This window comes from Fulmarus glacialis, unplaced genomic scaffold (assembly GCF_000690835.1).
Source record: "Fulmarus glacialis isolate BGI_N327 unplaced genomic scaffold, ASM69083v1 scaffold6742, whole genome shotgun sequence".
Lineage (NCBI taxonomy): Eukaryota > Metazoa > Chordata > Aves > Procellariiformes > Procellariidae > Fulmarus > Fulmarus glacialis.
Genome location: NW_009197090.1, coordinates 41,900 through 62,965, shown reverse-complemented (window position 1 = coordinate 62,965; position 21,066 = coordinate 41,900). Strand labels below are relative to the sequence as shown.

At 35.9% G+C, this 21,066-nt stretch overlaps 1 protein-coding gene across 1 annotated transcript in view; it reads left to right on the top strand.

Annotated features, from left to right (window-relative positions):
- Positions 1 to 535: 535 nt before the first annotated feature.
- Positions 536 to 21,066, top strand: part of DENND4C (DENN/MADD domain containing 4C) — a 46,669-nt gene continuing 26,138 nt past the window's right edge. Inside the window, 12 exon segments of the mRNA XM_009572404.1 lie at positions 536 to 852; positions 5,707 to 5,959; positions 6,853 to 6,922; positions 8,208 to 8,377; positions 9,942 to 10,183; positions 11,043 to 11,109; positions 11,779 to 11,837; positions 13,212 to 13,356; positions 13,716 to 13,891; positions 17,151 to 17,251; positions 18,719 to 18,937; positions 19,960 to 20,105. Coding sequence (XP_009570699.1) covers positions 542 to 852; positions 5,707 to 5,959; positions 6,853 to 6,922; positions 8,208 to 8,377; positions 9,942 to 10,183; positions 11,043 to 11,109; positions 11,779 to 11,837; positions 13,212 to 13,356; positions 13,716 to 13,891; positions 17,151 to 17,251; positions 18,719 to 18,937; positions 19,960 to 20,105 — 1,959 coding nt within the window. The 5' untranslated portion in view covers positions 536 to 541.

The window sequence follows — 21,066 nt, the reverse complement described above, 5'->3', positions numbered from 1 at the left end:
AAACAAAATGGATGAAATGTGCAGAAGATAAACTAGTGAGGCTATACTTGGAATTGTTCCTTCAAAAAAAAAAAAAGAAAGAAAAAAAAAGAAAAAAAGCAGCACGATTCTGTAGTCAAATTACTCACTAAACAATGGTAGAAAAATATAGATGCTTTTAGTTAGGGGTACCTGCATTAATTTATAGCCTGCGAAGAGCTTGAATGGTCTAATAGCTAACACCAAGCAATTTTCTGTGTAGCTGCTGTGTTAGGAGCTTTGAGTTGTTCTTTGCCTCACTTAAACTCCTTGTGCTAAAATATGACTGTTACAGCACTAGAACTGAAATCCAATTACTAACAATACTATCTTTTTGAGCCACAGAAATCAAAGTTTGTTTTGGAGTTGCCCTAGAATTTTCATGAAATCTCTAGGAATTTTTTTATTTGCAAATCTTTCTTTACAGGTTTTAAATCCCCATACTTGTTGAGGTTAGGGGTTTAGCTTGAAACCAGACTGTTTGATTTCTCTCTCTCTCTATTTTCCCCAGGAAGTACTGACCATGATAGAAGACAAAGGTCCACGAGTGGCTGACTATTTTGTAGTGGCCGGGCTCACTGATACAGATACTGCAACCCTTCTGGACCAAGAAATAAGCCGACATGAAACAAAGTCAACTGGTCCAAAGGCTCCAATTACTGATATTGCTGTGATAATTAAATCAGCTGGTGAAACTGTCCCAGAGGGATACACCTGTGTTGAAGCCACCCCTACAGCCCTTCAAGCCAACTTAAACTATGGAAGTCTAAAGAGTCCTGAACTTTTTCTTTGCTACAAGAGAGGCCGGGACAAACCACCTCTTACCGACATCGGGTAAGATTTCTATAACAATTCAGTTCCTCCTTCAATAATGATCAAATCTTACTGTTCATAGATGATGATGAAAAGAGGTGTGAGAAAACTTTTAAAAACATACTGTCTTTGAATCTCTGTTACTTATTGTGTGTAAATAGTTGGCTGACTAAGGGGTTCCCTAACAGAGACACTTTTTAAAACTATTGGTGGAAAACTGTGGTATCTGGCAAGTAGTATTTATTCTATATTTTGTTTTACACAGATCTAGTTAGGTTGTCACACCTAACAAATCATGGCAGGCTTTTCTCTCTGAGCAATGATGCATATGAACGTTTTCCCCCTGCTGTTCCTGCTATTTTGCAAGTGCGTGCAAGAGATGGTTAGAGCATGCTTTTTCTCTCTGTGTGTGTGTGTGTTAATTTCAGTGTGTTCAAATGAAAATGGAGTTCAGGCAAGAGATGTATGTAGAGTCTGAAGGCTAATTTATGCTATTCTCTACTCTTTTAATTAAAGAACCGAGTGTAAAAGAGTATTTTATCTTTGAGCCTTAAATATCGATTAAGTCAGCTGACATGCTGAGTGGACTTAGTAGGTAGAGGAAGAGTTCCCTTGAAAGGGTCAAATACATAGCCTTGTGTCAAGGTTGTTAATATATGTACAAAGTTGAGTTATCTTGTAGTCCGAGCATTCAGATGATTCCTGATAAGTGTGTGTGTGTGTATTTCTTTCAGGGCTATTTTTAAGGAAAGTAATTAAACACATGCTGTTTGGAGGAAGGGGGAGATGGGGGTATGCTCTACTGATTCTCTGCCATTATCCTTGTGTTCTGTATTTCTGTGCCCTCCATCCTTTTTCCTTCCTATTCTTCCACTGGCTCTTAAGCTGAAGTGTCTATAAACTGCTAGAGTGAGTTGCTGTTGCAGGTGCTCACTTGCATATACTTAGGCCATGTGCCGTGCCTCTGGATGTTGCATTTGCTGTGGCTGTTTTTAGTTGGAAGAATAAAGGTTTGGTCCTAGGACAAGAGATCTCTGAGGTCCTTTTCCTACATATAGCTGTAAAATTTAGTATCTTAAGCTTATATGTCTATAAATAACCTACTAGTCATTCTGTTGCTTTCCTAACCAATATTTTTGTTGATGTTCCAGAAATAGACAAGAACTGAGGTTTAGATTTGTTTGGTTTAGGTGCAGTGAGACTTTGAAACAAGATCTTACCTCTCTCTGTTTTACACTTGAGTTAGGAATATGGGAGAGCTTCAGCACTTGTTTCTTAAATGGAAGAAAACCTGACAGAAACATTCTTTTTAAGTGTAAGTAGTTTTGCAATTTGTAACACTTAGTGTAGAAAGGAAAGAATATCAGACTTCTTGTCTGAAGCAGAGGTTCTTGTATTACTGAGGAATGGGAAAGTTAGGTAAGTTGCATTGTATAAGTAAAGAAATACTGATTTTTTTTTTTTTTTTTTTTTTTTTTTTTTTTTTAAACTAGTATGGGAAGCTTTAGTTTGGTTCTGTGCCAAGGACCCGTCTCATTCTGCATACCTGGTGTCTGAAAATACCTGGAGGAGTATCGATTGAACAAATGTTTTTCTTTACTAGAAATGTATTTCAAAAATGAAAGTGAACTCAAATTTCAAGAAGCATAATAGAAACTTGAAGATGTTTTTAACAGCCAGCATCTTCTATTGTTCCTTAAATCCCACCAGTGTGACAACTGCAGTTGGGTGTTTGGAACAGCTTGGGATAATAATGATGAAACTAATCACTTGTATGTTTAGACAAATAATAATAGTGGTGGCAGTAGAAATAAAAGATAAGTTAATCTTTTCCCTCTGCTTGACCTAATCTTCTTCTCTGACCCTCCTACTGCCTAGTGTGTTTATTTTCATTCCTTTATTATTCAATACTTGCATACTGCCTTCTCTTAAATAAGATAGGAAGAGCTGTTATAAAGAGTTATTTTGCATAAGGACTGGGAGAAGCAGAAATGTGGTTGGACCTAGAGGAGAAGTCAAGCTGGAGAGCAGCTTGATGCAATTTGCAACAGTCCCCCTATTTTGCAATGGTTTTCCAGAAGCAGAGTTTTTTGTGGTTTAAGGTTTTTAACTCAACAGCTGCAAGAAGGTGGTATTTATCTTTTCTAAACTCTGCTATCTGATGTATTGAAGTGTACCTTTAAGTCAGTAAAACTGGTCATGAGAGAACTTCCATGTACAATGTGAAGCAGCCTTATGAAGGGATAGCAGGATTTTTTGGCCTTTCTTACAAAGAAAGGACCTACCATCTAGAGGAAACTGTAGGTTACATTTTGCTTGAAATGGAACTTTACTGAAGTTGATAAAATAATGTAGCAAGTAAGGTGTACTTAGGATCGAGGCCAAAGTATAAACTCATAGAAGCAGGAAACAAGTCTTATCCTGATCAGTACTAATTAATCAAAGGCAGACACTCAGGGAGGACTTTGTATATACAAGGTGTCATGTTAAATATTTCATGCACCATTTCTGAATGTTTTTGTCTGAATCATTAAAATTGTTTCATTTGAGTGATCCATGGGTGGTGGTTTTCTTCTGTTTGCTTGTTTTCTTAAATTCAATACTATGCGTGAGGTCAGGAAATGGTGTGGTTTTAATAATACTTTTCTGCTGGTATATATGTAGGACTGAGAGTTGCTTTCATTTTCTTTTTGCTTTTGATGGGCGGTGACCCCACTGTTACAGTCTTGAACACTGGTCAGCCCCTTACCTGTTAGAACTATTTGCACAACTGAGAAATTCTTCAATCTTTAAGCATCTTTCTGAGAATACTTGTAAACCTATAAAATTGAACTGCTGGAATTGTCTGATTAATACTGTTTTCCTTCTCAAAAGCTGTCAGCTGAGAAATGTTTCTGGAATAACCTCAAATTCTTGGATTTTTTAAAAAATACATGAAATTGTAATAAAACTGAACTGAAACTTCTGTTGGAGACTGGTCTGTTAATATTCTCTTCTGATTAATGTAAGGCAATGATGTGAAGAGTTCATGCGAACTCTTTGTGCACAGTGAAGGTGGCCTAAGAGCTGCTGCCATTGTAGTCGTTGGTTTTGTGTTTGGGTTTTGGGGGTTTTTTTAACTTTATGAGGTAGGTAACCCAATAAAAAGAGCAAAATACATATTCTTCCAGATTATTTCGTTTATAAGTAATTTGAATAGCATGTACTTCCTCTAAACGTATCTTGAACCAGTAAGTAGTATATTAAAACTAATGCTGCAACTTGGAAATACTGGTGTTAGGCTGGTTTTGAACCTGAGGTTACACATTGTTTTAAATGTAGCAGAAGTATGATGATCAGACTCTTTACAACTGAAACCATTATTGAAGGCAAGAATATTGTCCTCCATGAACTAGCTGAATAAATTTATATGGCAGCCTGGTAACTACATCAATATACTCCAAACTCATGTGATTTCTTTGCTTTATTAAAATATTCTAGGACTGTAGTTCACGTATATCCTCAATACTACGATAAGATGCACGTTTGTTCTGTGGAATCAGAATAAACAGTAATATTTGCATATTCCAGTTTAAAGATGGACAGTAGTATTTAAGTAATTTGGGAATTTTAATTGTATATATTTTTTTGAAAGTTCTGAGAATTGTTGGATCTGGAAAAAGACTTTTGGTTTTTTTAGCTTATACACGTGATTTTTTGAAGTTTTCAAATATATACTTACTAGTAGTCTGTCAAACGTTTAACCAAGGGACAGTAAAAGATATATTGCCTGGTTATTTTTTGTTTTAAAGTGAAGTTGTGGTGGGCTACACATGGGAAGCTGCAGGTCACAAAATACAAAGTTTTAATGTGTTACCTTTGCTAAATCTTGCCATGTATTGTAAAGGTGAAAACTCATTTGAAGGTGGCAAGTACTCTCTACATACTGCAGAAAATCAAGCAAATGGAACCATTGCTTATTTGGGTGTGGAAAGGGGGGTAAAGCTTGCCCTATCATAGCATCTCTATATTAAAAATATGCAGTGATATGTTGTTTGACTTCCACATTTCTTCTCATGGTCATTTCCTAATAGCTTTATGTTTGGGAAAGATTGGAGTGTAAAGTTTTAGCTCATTTAGCTGCTGTGAAGGATCTTTCTTTTTTTTGCTAAGAATATGGTGATCTACACTAGTGATCTGGCTAAAAAATCCAGGTACCATGTGAATGTTGCTGTATGGCCATGTAAGATATATATTCTGCTTTCTAGGAGTACAGTCAACTGTAGTTATTATTTCTTCCTTTTCTGTGGAATGGAGTATTATTTTATCTTCCCCTCCCCCCCCCTTCCCTTAAGAAATGTTATTCAAACTATGAATGTAAATCATTACTGGTTTTTTTTCTGTAAAAATTAATCTAAGAAGCAGACTTCTGTCTTCTGTTGTTCTTTTCCAACAACATTCCTTAAAAAAAAAAAAAAAAGGCAAGCTTGAAATGACTTTCCAGACATTGTAGTGATGGAAGTAATTTCTAAGAAATTATCAGGTATCATGCGTGCAAGCAATTTAAAGCTTCCTTTGTATTTAATTTTCATAGATAGCGCAGCATTCCTACTAATTCTATAACTAAATGCTTTTCACTGTGGCTTGATTTTATTTGTCCATAATTATGGTTTGTTCCCACAGAGATTTCATTTAATATTTAAATATTTCTGAACAGTTTCGTTGCCTCAAATCGTGCATGACAAAAGGCAATATATAAAATGTCTTCATTTGCATGTTTAGAACGTTGCGATGATGACATAAAGTGCTAACGGATGGACAATTTCTGTGAATTTGGCCAAGTAACTTCATATATTTTTGAATGCACATAATATTTTGTTTCCTTCCTATCTGCAGAGTTCTATATGAAGGGAAGGAACGCATCATTTCAGGCTGTGAGGTGATTCAAGCTACTCCTTACGGTCGTTGTGCTAATGTTAACAACAGTTCAGCTTCTTCACAACGGATCTTTATCACATATCGAAGGGCTCCTCCAATACGACCTCAAAATTCATTGGCAGTGACAGATATCTGTGTTATTGTTACCAGCAAAGGAGAAACCCCTCCTCATACATTCTGCAAAGTTGATAAGAATTTAAATTGTGGTATGGTGAGTACTTAAAAGCTAGAGTCTCTCTCTCTCTCTTTTTTTTTTTTTTTTTTTTTTTTTTTTAAACCCAACAAACAAACCCGAAAGAGTACCTCTTTGAACTCTTCTTAGCACTCTTACAATTGTGTTCTATCACTACATCATAATTCTTTCATTCTATATTCCATGTGTGAGACTTCAGTTTTGTAGGTTTTGTTGCTCTGATTTCCTTTGGTATTAGGAATTACTTCTTCATACTGATTACTCACTACTTCAGTTCGTATATTCATGTCTAGGTGCTATTTAAAAGTAGTGCGATGGATTTTTTTTTTTTTTTATTTTATTTTTTTTTATTTTTTTATTATCCCTTCCCCACCTTTGGTGATGCTGACACTCGGGATGAACCACAGATGCTTTTTTCTTAGTTATTAATAACCTTTATGTTACTAGGACATGTAAGAATGATAATTACTGCTTAAAGTTTCTTCATGTACTTTTTTTTTTGATCAGTTTGCTTTTGTTTAGTCTGTTTTGCATTTAGCTTACTCAGTCTGAAATAAGTGATATTTTCAAATGGTAGAATGTATTTGGACAAACTGCAAAAACACTAGGTAAATAACCAGTTTCACTGCTTCACTTTTCCCTGTTCTTCTGTTGGAATAAGTCAGAGAGTAGTGTGGTGGTGTGATTATTTTATGTAAATCCTGTAATCTCTAAAAAATGTGAGAAGGGTGAATTGTCAATTTCGTGATTTACATGCACTCAGCAGCCAACCAGTCATTTTATTTTGTAACGCTTTTTGTTTAAATGTCGGCTTTTTTTGTAAGTGGGAATATATCCAAATGCTTATACTTGATTTCTCTGCTACCTGTTGTCACCTTTGCTGGTTCTAAGATGAAACTTGTGTCTTCCAGTGGGGTTCCAGTGTATACCTTTGTTATAAGAAGTCTGTGCCAGCTTCTAACTCTTTAGCATATAAAGCTGGTAAGTAATTTTAAAAGCAGACTGCCTAAACATGCTAACAGAAGGATTCGAATGCCTTGTACAAATCAAATAATAATTTTAAAAGCTTAAATGCTGTCTGTCAGAATTCTGTTCCTAGAGCATGTCAGTTGCAATCAACTCCTATAATGCCTTCTTTGCTCTCCTCACTTTTTCCCAGGCACAGAAAAAAAAAAAAAGCCTTAATAGGAATAGCATTCTTCTGTATTAATTTAGTTCTTATCACATCAGGTTTGGTAGCTTAGAAGCTTTAGCGGAAAGCTTAGCAAGCATTTCAGATGTAGCAACAGACTTCATATTTCTTGTACTGGTGATGATGGAGAAGGGATAATTAAAAATTCCATTCAACCTGACTCATAGTTCTTTTTGTGTCTCACAGCTAATGCAACATCTTTCATTTAATTTGAAAGTTAAATGTGTTTCTTCCTTTCGGTTCCACAACTCTTCACTAGTTTCTCATTTGAGGAGAGTGAAAAATATTCTGAACAATAAATGACAAGTCATCTTTTCTTTTAAGTCTGGCTTTTATAAGTTTTTTAATGCATTGCTACAGATTTTTTTTTTTCCCCTGAAGAAGTCAAAAAAAACTCTCAAAAGAGTTTCTTCAGAGCACTAAGTGCACCAAATTCCATTGAAAGGAGTAAACTACAAAGCAGAAGTGGAAAGCATAGATAATGAAAACAGTGTACCATAAAATAAGCTAGATAAACAGCAATAGTAAACCAATGCTTGTGTGCCTATTTTCTACCAGCGAGAGTTAGATATATTTCTAAAAACTGAATAAACAATTTGTTTAAATTGAACATATTGGCTGATTAGCAGAAAATGTGGACAGCCAGCTAGTTCATCCTATTTTCAGTGGAGGTATTGCTGCTGTTTTTACAGTAGATAAATTATCACTTTCTTCACAGGAATTTCCTTGTTAAAAAAAAAAATCCATTCCAATGGCACATTTAAATAGCACAGGTAATTCCAAACTGGTTGAAAGTAAAAATCTTCACTAATTCATTTTTACTATGTACTGTTTTGTAAGCAGTTACCAAAAGGGAGTGCTTCAGTATTTGTACTGAACAATTCTAAATGATTGTTACTTAGATGACTTAGTCTTGCTGTCAAATGAGAGACTTTCTTCTTCTGCAAATGTAATCTTCAGTTATAAAGTCCAGATAACCAATAGACTTTGCTGTATATTGTGGAAAATACATTGCTTACATTATTTAGGGCTTGCAGAGCAAATGCGTTTACTTTTTCTTCTCCCATTCTGGAGGCTTAATTTTCAGATATCCTCAAGAGAACTATGAGTCATTCCCACTGTCGGAATCTGTACCTCTCTTCTGCCTTCCTATGGGAGCTACTATTGAGTGCTGGGACCCTCAAACCAAATATCCGCTACCAGTATTCTCAACATTTGTACTGACCTGCTCTTCTGCAGAAAAGGTATGGCTCCACACTATGACTAGTTTTTGCTTTTAATTCAAATGGCTGCTTTGGAGATAAATAGGCATGGGTTCTTCTGTATTTGAGAAATACTACAAAATAAATTGTTAAGTACTTCCTTTACAAAATTGTATTTCTTAAACCTTCATATAAGATGGAGGCTTAAATAAACCAAAACAGGAAATAGCTGGAAGGGTATGTGCTGTTTAGTTCCATGTAAGCTGAACCATACGGTTAACAAATCCAAACCTCACAGCGAATGGATTTCCCCGTTCTTTCAAGTAAGAAGTTTCTGGGAATGGAAACATAGCCTACATGTTAAAAAGATGTTCACTTACCACATGTGTTGGGAATGTTTAAGTTGTTACGGTTTTCCTATGGTTACCTTAAAAGCCACTTCTGTGTGAGTTTGTCTAATTGGGCTCTGTAGCTATCTATGCGTGTGACTAGGAAAATAGTTACCAGAAAACAGCAGGGTGGGGAAAGGAGGATTATGTGCTGAGAGGTAGCATGTGAAAGGCTCTGAAGAACTGATGAGCTCCTGAGACCAGTGATCCTGTTGAATTCACATGAAGTGATAGATTCAGAACACCAGCCATCTGCCAAATCTGTATAAGGCCACCAGCACACATGGGCACCAAAAATCTGTTGCACGACTCAGCCCACATGTGAGAAGGCAGTGCTTGCTATACACAGACAGAGAATACAGGATTATAAGTACACCTGATGAAGCAAGGGGGCCCTTGTTTGGGGTTGGTCTCCCAGCTGTTGCTTCAGCTTGCCAACTGTGTCTGTGTGTGTGTGTGAACTGCATGAGGGAACAAGTGATTGTAATGTGTGATTAGCTTTCTATGACTAATAAACAGCAGTTTGGCTCTGTTAGTGGTAACAGCTCAACTTCTGCTCTGCCTCAGTCCCCAGTCAGGGAAATTTATATACTTCTCCATTTCCAAACAACAAAAAAAGTCTTTCTCCAATATATTAATACTTCTTTTGCAAGGAGGAATGTAGTAGCTGCCAGTATTTTTCTCAGAGAGAATGTATACTGTGGTATCCATCTTTCCCTGTTCTCCTTTTGCTAAGCTTGCTAGAATAATTCAGTTAATTATGAAACTCTGACAAATAGGGAAGCCGTGTGAGAAAAGGTTGGTAGCTGTTTAACTTGATAACATGAGTGAAGTCAAAGCTAATTGTTTAGTGTGGTAATGATAGGGGAATTTACTGAACACAAGATTTCATGAGGGTTTTGTTTTAGCATAATGATTGATGGACAGGGTTTTGTCATAGCATGCAGTTTGGTTCCTTCCCTTTCAATTTACTGAGCATGAATACTTTGTTGAGGAAAGTGCAATGAAAAAGAGGAAGAGAGGCACAAGAGTCCAATGCATTTCGTCTATAAGGATACTTTGTGTATGCTACATAAATGAAAAGTCATTTTACAAGCTACCAGCAAAAGCACTGTAGCGTGTGTGCAAATACCAAAGACTTAAGGATGCTTTGAGGGTTCTAACCCAATCTCCTGTTAAATACTGGGTCTGCTCAGCTGTTTTTTTTCATCTTTTAGGTTTATGGTGCTGCTATTCAGTTTTATGAGCCATATCCCCGGGAGCTGCTAACAGAAAAACAACAATTGCAGCTGGGTCTCCTGACAGCTGTAGAGAGGAAAGTGGTTACTTCCAAGTCCATCAATTCCAACAAATGCATCTGCCTTCTCTCACACTGGCCTTTCTTTGACGCATTTCGAAAATTTCTTATGTTCATCTACAAACTCTCTGTCTCTGGACCTCATCCTCTTCCCATTGAAAAGTATGTAAAACATTTTTCAAGTTAATGTGGGAAGGTAGTTATATAAGCTCAAGTAGTCATGTGATTTATACATGTCACACTTACTTAGTTGGTATATTTGCTCCATCCTCTTGCTTGCACTGTGTAGCTTATGTTGTACCGATAGAAATTATTGCTGCTCCTGTTTAATAATAGTGGCTCTTGCAGTGCCAGGAAAGTGAACTGGGTTTTACTGTGTTTTTTCTGTTAGAATTCGTCATGCCTGTTTACCTTTCTCTTAACTACATCAAACGCAGAAAATCGCTGAACTATAAGATACATGCTAATGTTTGCAGTCCTGCATTTTAGGTTAATAAATACAAGCTCAGGGACTGTGTGCATTAGCAATGAATATCTGTGTCTGTTTCCAAGCACTGCAGCTAATGCAGGTTGGGGGCGTTGGGGGTGTGTGTAAACTCTGTAGAGGATGCTTTTTGTACTCCGAAAAGTTTACTGAAATATGATGTTACCTTCAAAATTGTATTAGACATCTGGTGGTGAAGTATGTAGTTTCTCTTAGCAAAGCATCATTAGAAACTCTGTAGAATGGGGTTAGGCTGCCTGGGATTTGAAATGGCTTGCCTAAATGCTGGTGTATTCTTATCTTTTGCATACATATCTGAAGCTGCCAGTATTAATTTTCACACATGAAATGTGAGTGAATGGAGCTTCTTTGTTTCAGTTTGCATAAATAGGCTCTTGAACTTATCAAAACAGTAAATAAATCTTAACAGCCTTTCTAAAACGTGGTACCATAGTAATTCCAAAATGTGATTAACATTGTTTTCAGTCCCTGATTAGTCCCCGGTGCTGGTGTTCTAACATCTTGTCTTCTTTTCAGGCACATATCCCATTTTATGCACAATATACCTTTCCCTTCACCACAAAGGCCAAGAATTCTTGTGCAGGTAAGCAAAACGCTTCCATTTTTACTTACAATAACGGCAAACTCTCTTTCTTGCTTTTGAAAGCCTGGTTTCTTCCTTTAGGTTTTTTACGCAGCTTTGAATACCCATCTGCTGGAAGGGAGAGGGGAGGAGATGGATGGGTTGACCTTCTCTTTCATTGATACAAACCTCGGGTAACTTAGCAAAGGAGACTATTTCAGACTTCAGGTGGTGCAGATGGCAGCAGTGTCCTACTTGCACTTTTGAAATTTCTGCCATATATTACCATTTCATTTTATAGGCACCATTTGCATTACCTCAGTGGGGGGGTTGTTTGTTTTCTGACTTTGTTTCACTTGTCCACCCACTACTGTGGGTCAAAGGTTGGTCCCCCGGGGCACTGTTTCTTGTGCTTCTCTGTTTAATCACCTCGCAGCAGTTACATGTTCAACACTGAGTCACAGACAATTTCCTGTAGCTTCTGAGAATCGTTTCAGTGACTAGTACAAGCTCTGTTGACCTAATGAACACAAGTCCCAAAGATTGTCTCTGATTTGCGTCTCTTGCATGACATTGTGACTGTGTCTGCCAGGTGCTTTGTGTGACTATGGATATACATTTATATTGGAGTATTATACTGTATTAACTTTGGAGTTGTCCATATCAATCACATACTACTTTGTGTTTCAGCTTTCTGCCCATGATGCATTAATACTGTCTCAGCCAGTTTCTACACCATTGCCATTAAGGTATTACTATTAATGCTTTAAATGTATGCTACTTGAAAAATTCAGAGGGAAATAGGAATGAGCCATAGAACGAAGTCAAACACTACTGCAATATTATTAGATTTTATAAACAGAAAGCTCAATACGCATTTATGATATTATACAGTGTGGTCTTTTTGACATAGACCTGTCCCTTGTGGAAGAATAATATGATCAATTATCCTGAAATAAAGATGAATTGCCAGATTACTGTAGGAACTCTGAAGAAAGAAGCAGCAGGCTGTGGCGGAAAAAATATATGTATTTAAATATCTTGTGTTTTCAGAACCTGTGTAGTAAGCAAAAATTTTTTTTTTAATAACATATAAACTGTTTGTTATCTTTTTCCCTTTTCGGATCCAAGAGAGACATTTATGTCAAGCAGTTATGTGAAATCAGTCAATGCACAAATGTGCAAACACTTCGGAAATTCAAAATTATACCTAAAAATTGGTATTTGTGCTTGAAGGTTTGATGTAGTCTCTGTGGTACTGCCTGCATCTTCTGGGCTGGAGCTCCCTATGATTGTGACATGGGGTTTGTTTGGGTGTTTTTTTGGTTTTTTTTTTTTGGTTGTTTTTGAGTTAAAATATTCTCCCTTTTTTTATTCTTCCGCCCCCGGCATTATCATATAATATTCTGTATGCAGAAGGATCCCATGTTTAATCACATCTGTTACATAGCCTCTTAAGTGAAAAATTGCAGCCAGCCACCGAACTGCAAAGTAACATGTAAGCACTTTTCTAAGGACAGATTTTACACCTCCATCCTCTTACAGATGTCATTACAATTCTTAAATGTGTACAGTCCAAACAAATGAAATGGAGTCTAAACTGTAGAAACTAAAGGCGTGTTGCTGTCAGAATGATGGATTGATTTTACTTGACTAGTATTAGAATTTGATACTGTGATTCTAAGATCAAATGGATACTCTACTTCATGATTTTTGCCAGAGGTAACCCATCATATGAAACTCCTGGTGTTATTTGTGCTTGGATTAGTTGTTAACCAGTTAGATCTGTTTTACTGTTACAAAGACAAGATGCCTGTGCATGTATGAGAGAGAGCGCCATAAACAGCACGAGCTCAGTGGTAGCATGGTATAGCACATATTTCTTTAGCAATAGAATTTGAATTTAGGTTTCTTTGTGGCAGTACAAGCCTTGTGTTGAGGTGATAGCTATTAGATAGATAGGTGGATATTTGATGTGTGGTAATATTAGCAGCATTTAACTAGTTGATCCCAAACAGTTGTCAGAAGTTTGATAGTAGTGACTTTTTTTTTTTTTTTTTTTTTTTTTTTTGTAAAATCCTGTAACATTCTTATTCTCTTCCCCCTTCCCACCCACCCCTTAGTGGAGCAAACTTTAGCACTCTGCTCATGAATCTTGGACCGGAAAACTGTGCCACTCTGTTACTCTTTGTATTACTAGAAGGCAAGATCCTCCTCCATTCTCTTAGACCAGCTGTGTTGACAGGAGTTGCTGAAGCTGTAGTAGCTGTAAGTACAAAGTGTTCTGTACAGCAGTGAGATAAATCAGTTTAAACTCCACAGTTATTACAAGGCTTTTTAAAGTTAAAATGATTAATGCTCTAAATGATCATTTTTCCCAGCAATAGCATTTAGTTAAAGTGCCCTAGCATGTCTTATTATTATAACTATTAGAATGATCAACTTTTTTGCATAGGTAACTAAGAGATGTGCTGTAAATAAGTGGTCAGACTTGAAGACTTTTCTGACAGTGTTCCAAGGCTTTTAGATACTTCATTTCAATTTGCTGCATGTAACTTCTTGGTTTTTATTGTACAGTATCTGTTGTCTTGTTTTAATGCATTGATTTCATTTAATTTTTCCTTCAGATGATATTTCCATTTCAGTGGCAATGTCCATATATTCCCCTCTGTCCTTTGTCTCTGGCCACCGTACTCAGTGCACCTCTTCCATTTATTGTTGGAGTTGATTCACGATACTTTGATCTGTACGATCCACCACAGGATATTGTGTGCATTGACTTAGACACAAACATGGTGTACATGTAAGTTCTATGGAGTTTTTACATTTAGCTGTAGATGGAGAGATTGCTGAAATGCTCAGGAGATAAAACTGTTAAACACTGTTTTATCGAGTATGTTCATTTCTTACTGTCCTCTGTTCTTTTTCTCATTTCTAATGCTTCATAGCAAATTAAAACTTACTAAGTCAAGGGTCAACACTTGGCACTACCTATAAAAATGTGATGCAGATGTCGCTATAAATTTAGTAACAGTGGTAATGTGTTCTGGTTTGGTTTTCCACTTCTAGTACTGATTATTAGGGAAATGGGACAAAAGGTAGAAAAGAGGAAGAAGAGTTGGTTTTTGAGTTTGGATTTGGTTTTTTTCTGCCCCACCATTTCTTACATTTTCACCTTGACTTACCACTTTTGAATTTAGTTTACATGAGCGCTTCAGGACCCTTCATGACAGCTTTTCATGCTGTCTTGCACTTGGGGCACTTTATGTTAGTGTTAATAAAGAAATTTTTCTCAAGTTACAAGGGCCAAATTTTTGGTGATATCAATCAATCAAAATTTGGTGTCTTGACTACATTCAATCTAAAATATTTTCACTTAATAATTATGTTTTTAATGCTTTTCTTAAATTGAAGGTGTTGCATGAACAGTTTCTTTGCACCTTCTTGAGGAGAGGCTTCTGTTTTTCTGTAGTATATCTAAATGAGAGTACAAATAACTGAATTGAAAATTCAGTTGTTTCGGGTGTTTAATTTAGTAACTTTATGAATTACCTTTCAATTCTAAATTCATTAGATCATAAATAGAAAGAGGCATCTAAGCTAGTTCAAGACAAGGGTGAACATCACTAAATAAAGTGCACATCTTTTCTCTGTGAAAATATAGTTTTACTTCATCTCATCTCACTTTTTAACTCTTAACTTTTGTTTTTACTAACTTGAGTTAGAATTAGTCATTTGATCTATGGGTCAGTTGAATGCTTTCTTGATTTTCATTGCATCAAAAGGACCCTTCCTCTACTGAAGCAACTGTTTCCTTTACATTACTAAAATGCTTTGTTTTATTGGTAGCATCAAAGGAAATAGTAAACAATGTAGCAGATTGTGTTTATTTTTTTATTTGTTTTTTTCTCCTTCACCTAGGTCCCCATTAGAAATGCTGCAAAAAGCATTTTCATTACTGTATATCACAGTATATGCCACCAAAAGAATAATTATAATAGATGTTGTGAAAGAAGAATGTACTGAAGAAACTCAAGGAAGATAACTTGTTTATATGAAGATATTTGCAGTGAAAAATACCTGAATGTTTTTGTTCATAGTTAGAATGGAAGTTGAAGACTGGGTTGCAGAAAAATGAAGGAGATAGAAACGGGATTTAGCAGGGAGATAAGGATGTCAAGATTCTGTTGGGATGACTGCTAGAAAGACCAAGTACCAACCTTACTTGGATTGGTTACTGAACTAAAAATCTACCAGCGGCTGACCTCTTATGAGGCACTCAACTGGAAAGATTTTTGCACCTCTTCTTTTACTGTCTTATAAGTCCATTTCACTTTCAATAGTCAACGGATCGTTTTCTATTTTTGCTGCCCATTTCGCATGTATCTCGTCTGTACCACTTATTTGACTTCCAGAGGAATTTGACATCTGTAACATTTGACTTAGGTCGATGTGAGATGTTGGTACCTGCATTATAAAACTTTTTTAATCTGGAAGTGAGGATATTTCTCAATTTTGGACATGTGTAGGTAAAACCAAATCTCCACAAAGCACTTTGTGTTGAGGATCACACAGAATTCTAAAATACTATGTTACTAGTGAGTAAAGATTAACGTTCAATTTTATTTTATCCACATCTGTTTCTTCCCCTATTTATTTCTGTGGCAATGTTGCTTTTTTTTTTTAAGTTGTAGAAACATTTAACAGCACTGTTGCTAACTTTGGAAGACTGCATAATAGAAGAATAACATTTGAAAAATTCAGTATTTTCCACTACATCGGTCTGTCTGTATAGTGTCTTTTTACAGCAAGTTTGCTGCTATCTTCCTTATGATAGACTGAAGCTTTATTTACTGCCAAAAAATACTGAAGGCCTTTTATTCATTCAGCATCTTCCTTAATGCCTTTTTTTGGATGTTTTCAACTATCTCTGTGAAAGTAACATTGAAAGCTGGTTAAGGAAAGTAGCCTTTTTAGGGCAAAGATTTGAAAGTTTGTTTTATTTTTGTAGCAGAATTCTTTTCCTTGCATTTTTGGAACAGTACCACTTATATTGTTTATAGGCGTGCCATTACAGTGGGGAAAAAAATGGGAAAAGGCATCCGTAAGTGTGCGTTTTTTCTTTAACTCCTGAAGCTTTGGCTTCCTTCCTAAGATAGTTCTGTGTTGATGCCAATTGAGCAAATAATTGAACACATTTCACTGATGCAAAGTGCAAAACAAGCAGTGACAGCATCAGCTCGGGTAGTAATAACTGATTAGGTCTTGTTTGTTGTACTCCCTGTTACAGCAATTCTCCCCCACCTTCTGCCTCCCAGAAAGAGGCGTAGGAGTTCTCAGGATTTAGTCCCTACTCTCTTTTTATCCAATTGCTTAAACAAGGTCTAACCCTTCGTCCTTCTAACAAAGATGAGCATCCCTTTAGGCCAGTTTACCCCATTGCTTAATCAACCACTTAATTTTTAAACTGTGAAGTGAATTCCCAATCTTCCTAGTCCCTGGTAGCCTGTCGTTGAAGCTGGAACTGAGTTGTCATAGACGTGTTACAGTGTACCATATCACCATAAAGCTACCGGACTGGTCTTCCAGCATTTTGCAGTAACAAGTTCACGTTGTACTCCAAACTGCCTTTATTTGTATCAGTAGCAGTATGGCAGGTTTATGGTAGTATACGCTTTGCATAGTAATCACATACAGATCAGTGTGCTTCAATTATATTAGCAAGACTGATAAAAATTCTGAAAGGGAAATCAGCTAAGTGAAACTTCAACTGAAAAGTCTAAATCAAGTCTTGATGCAGATCCTCCTTACAGACTGGAGAAAACTCTACTCATAAGTCAATTTATACTGTTCTGTATCTGAGGAAATGAAATTCTGAGTTATGTTACTCCCCGTTTTTTATTTTTGACAAATAGGGGCAGTGACAAGATTTCTTATGAAAATAATTTCTTTTTTTTAGTTACTATGTTCTGAAAATGAAGCAACTTAGGGCTGTGGAAGCTATTCTTTTCTTTATATGGTCTGTATTTTATATATCCTTTTCTCCCTCCCCTGTGTTTTAGATCAGATGATAAGAAGAGCACCAACTGGAAGCAGTTTCCTAAGAAGCCATGTAAAAGTCTGCTCAGCACCTTAAAGAAACTGCACCCACAGCTGGCAGCAGGTGAAATATATAAAATAAAATGGGAAGGGGTCAGAGCAGAAACTGCCTAAAGCAGGCAAAGTAAATATTCAAAAAAAACTATTAAATTTTCTGATACACACCTACAAGACTTAAATTATAATTAGTATAAAGATGTAAGGACTTCCTTCTATCATATGTAGTGTGAATTATTTTTTTAGACTTTTATTTTCTTTGCTGTGACTTCTTAAAATTTGAGCTTTTATTTTAGCCTTTACTCGTGATTAAATTATATTTAAACAAAGATTCAGCTAAAACATGTTTGGATCTTGACCTAAAACAATATTCACGTTTCTGATCAAAAATAATAGAGGAAATGGGGATAAGTAATGAGTAAAATAATGTTGAATAACTCAGCTGTTGTGCAGATACTGCTGAATATCTCAGATAATGACTTTTCTACAAAAATAGCTAAATTTTGACAAAGTATTTCGTAAAAAAAAAAAAAGAAAAACTGACCATCTTCAGCCTAACGACTTGGACAAGTAAGAGCAAAGTTGTAGCTGACCTAACAGTTTCTGACTGTAGATAGGCTCTTTAAGGTAAGCTGGTTCAGGGTATGTTGGGTTGCGTCATTATGGAGAAGGAGACAATGATAGCCTCATAGGTATACGAGATATACAAAATCCGTGAATTATGGAAACAGAAAAGTGCATTAATTAAGAGGTAGGTGTTCTTGCCTCAATTTTCTGTAATTTTTATTTTGCAGATAGCCTTTACTTCATCTGTTAGGAAACTTCAACTTTTCTTTTGGTTTTATCAGCAGGGTTATGTCATGCAATCTAATACAGAACTACTTCCTAATTTTAACTTGAGCAGGACCAGTGGTCTTTTTTAGATTGATAGTTTTTCTATTTTGGCAATATTATAATAGATATATTATAATACTTACTTACATTTTTATATAAATACATTACAATAATTTATATTTTTGTTATAATAAAAAGCATGGAAATACAATTTTCAGCAGTACCTGCTACTGTTTTTTTAAGAGTGCAAGAGAAACTCTGAATGTCATCTACTTGTTTCTACCCTTTGATGCACTAAAATGCTAGAATTTTGTTTAGAAAAATAGTTTTAAGCCCTTTCTTTCTAGATCTGCAATCTTCGGAACAGGGAAAACATGGTTCTTTGTGTTTGTGTTGATATATTACTGAAAGACTACATTCAGTTGGGTATGTGGTAACGTTAACTCAACGGAGATCCTCCTTATTGTTTCATGTCCCAGAGGGCTGGATGAGTTAGAAAAACACATAATCAGCTCTTGAGGTAACCTGCCTTTTATATGGATCAGATCAATTGGAAAATAATCACAGGATTTCTAGTGTTTGTCACTTCTGAATATGGGCAAGTAGAAAAAAGAAAAATCAGCCTTCAGCATCTTGCAAAAGTTACCTGTTTGAATGCACTGAATTTTAACGCAGGATTGTATGTGTTGCTCATTGCTAGTTCACAGGAAAACTCAAGAAGGCTCTGCAGTAGAGATGACTCCTATTGAGGCAGATTTCTCCTGGCAGAAGAAGATGATAGAACTTGAGATGGAGATCCAGGAAGCTTTTCTCCGTTTCATGGCATCTATTCTAAAGGGTTACAGAACGTTCCTCAAGCCAATCACGCAGGCGCCTTCAAATAAAGCAACTGCTGCTGATTCCTTGTTTGATCATCAAGGTGAGGGTGAGGGTGAGGCAAACGAGCTGCTGATAGCATTGGCAGTGTTACAACTTCAGGGTTGAGGAGCTGCTTAACTTTAAAAGGTCAAAGTTCCCTTTGGTTGTACAATTCTTGGCAATATTTAAAATTGCAATTGTATCAAGTTAAACTATTCAAAGTTGATTAGAACATGGATATATGCACATAGAACTGCAGTTTTGCAATGGCTCTGGTATTAGAAAAGCTGTCTTTCAGTAGCATGATGCCCTCTCTGCGTGGCATATTCCGTAAGGGCAGCTCTTGGGAATTAAAGAATATTTCTCAATTTGTACAGAGCAAAAATGTCAGAAGCCCAGTCATGAAGAACAAAGTAATGTTCTTGATATGAATGGGAAGATAATAGAGAACGGGGCAGAGATCAGAAACATAAGAAAACAGTAGTCAGCAAAGGTCATCTTATTTTCCTCATCTTATCACCTTAACTTTTCAGATCTGTTCATGAGGTGAATGCTAGATGAAATGTCACAGGTGTTTTGTTTTATATGTGGTGGTGGTGTTTTGGGGTTGTGTTTTTTTTTGTTTGGGGTTGTTGATTTTTTTTTTTTTTTTTTTTTTAGTTACTGGAAGAGAGATTTGAGAAGAGGTTTTTTTAGTCAAAGATTTGGAAAGTCTTAAAAATTTTCAGGCCTGTCACCTCTTAGGATAACATAATTTTTGTTTTAGTATTGTTTTAACTGTTAGATACTTCTGCTTTTGTATGAGGTCGTTATCTCGTTTTTCTTGCACAAAAAGCCAGCAAACTCAGATTACATGGGGGTGATTGCTTGCCAAGAATTGTTAACCATGGTGAAAAATAATTATTAATAAAAAAAGCTGTTATTTTAATCTTCTGAATGCAAGTAGTGATAAGTAGTTGTTTTATTCATAAAGCCAATACTTTATGTATTAGCACTTTAAATATTTTATGTTGACACTTTAAATGTTAATTTCTTATGGAACTCATAACTGGTATTTAGTTGTGTGTTCCTTTTTGTAACCAGGATTTTTAAAAAGCAGAGATCGTGCCTATACAAAGTTCTACACGCATCTCACCAAAACGCAGATATTCAGCCGCTTTATTGAAGAATGCAGTTTTGTGAGTGACAAGGATACTGGCTTGGCATTTTTTGATGACTGCATAGAAAAGGTGAAAAAATGTAGCAATATTATTAGTATTCTTCTGTTCATTTTGTGTTATTGTCCTGGTTTTTAGTTGTAAATACCCTCTGCAGCAAGTGTTGTGAGGGATTGGAATTCTTCGTGGTTATTGCTGAGTCATTTTCTTCCTTCATCTCCTTGCATGGTCATCATTTTCTGTGTTGGTGCAGGAAACTTTCATTAAAGCCCTGTAGGATGTCAAGCTATAAGATAATGTGAGAAATACCAGTGGCTCACACTTCAGCACAATGCCATCCATGTCTTTCCTTTAAATGTTAATCACCCTCCCTCTAATGTGGAATTGTCTTCCAGTGGTCATCTGTGTTGTTGCTCTTTTTCACACAATTTAAACTTAAAACATGGCTAGTGCTCCACTTGTGGCCAAGACTGATTTATGTAGATAAGATCCCCTTTCGCTGCCTGTATTTTATAAGAGAAAGTTTGCTGTAACCCATTCTTGGTTTTTTGAAACAAAGTCTCTTCAGCATGGTTCTGGTCTAGATGGGTTATTGAGTTTATAGCTTCATCTGTAAAATGCCAAGTTCACAATATAAAAATTAGGAGCTAGAGAATTATACGTAATTTTTTTAAGGTGTATATATATGATTCTTTCTGGACAGAACCTTCATTTTCAGACCAAGTTGTTATAGAATGGGTCTTTGATTCAGTATTGATTCCGATCAAATTTACACTTGTAAACAGACCACAAAATAAGTGTTTAAAAGTTTCTTTGCCTTTATATTTCTTTCTGCTGAGTATGTGGTATGCATCTAGAATATGCATCTAGAGTATACTTTGTTTAATATTGTTAATAATTTGATATTATTGCAGGTTGTTAATGTGTTGCATACTTAAATTGTCATATTGAACATATCTGCAAAACAGCAGTTTCTTTCAATTAAACGAAATGAAAGCACTTTCCTTTGATAGATTTAGGATTTTGTATTTAG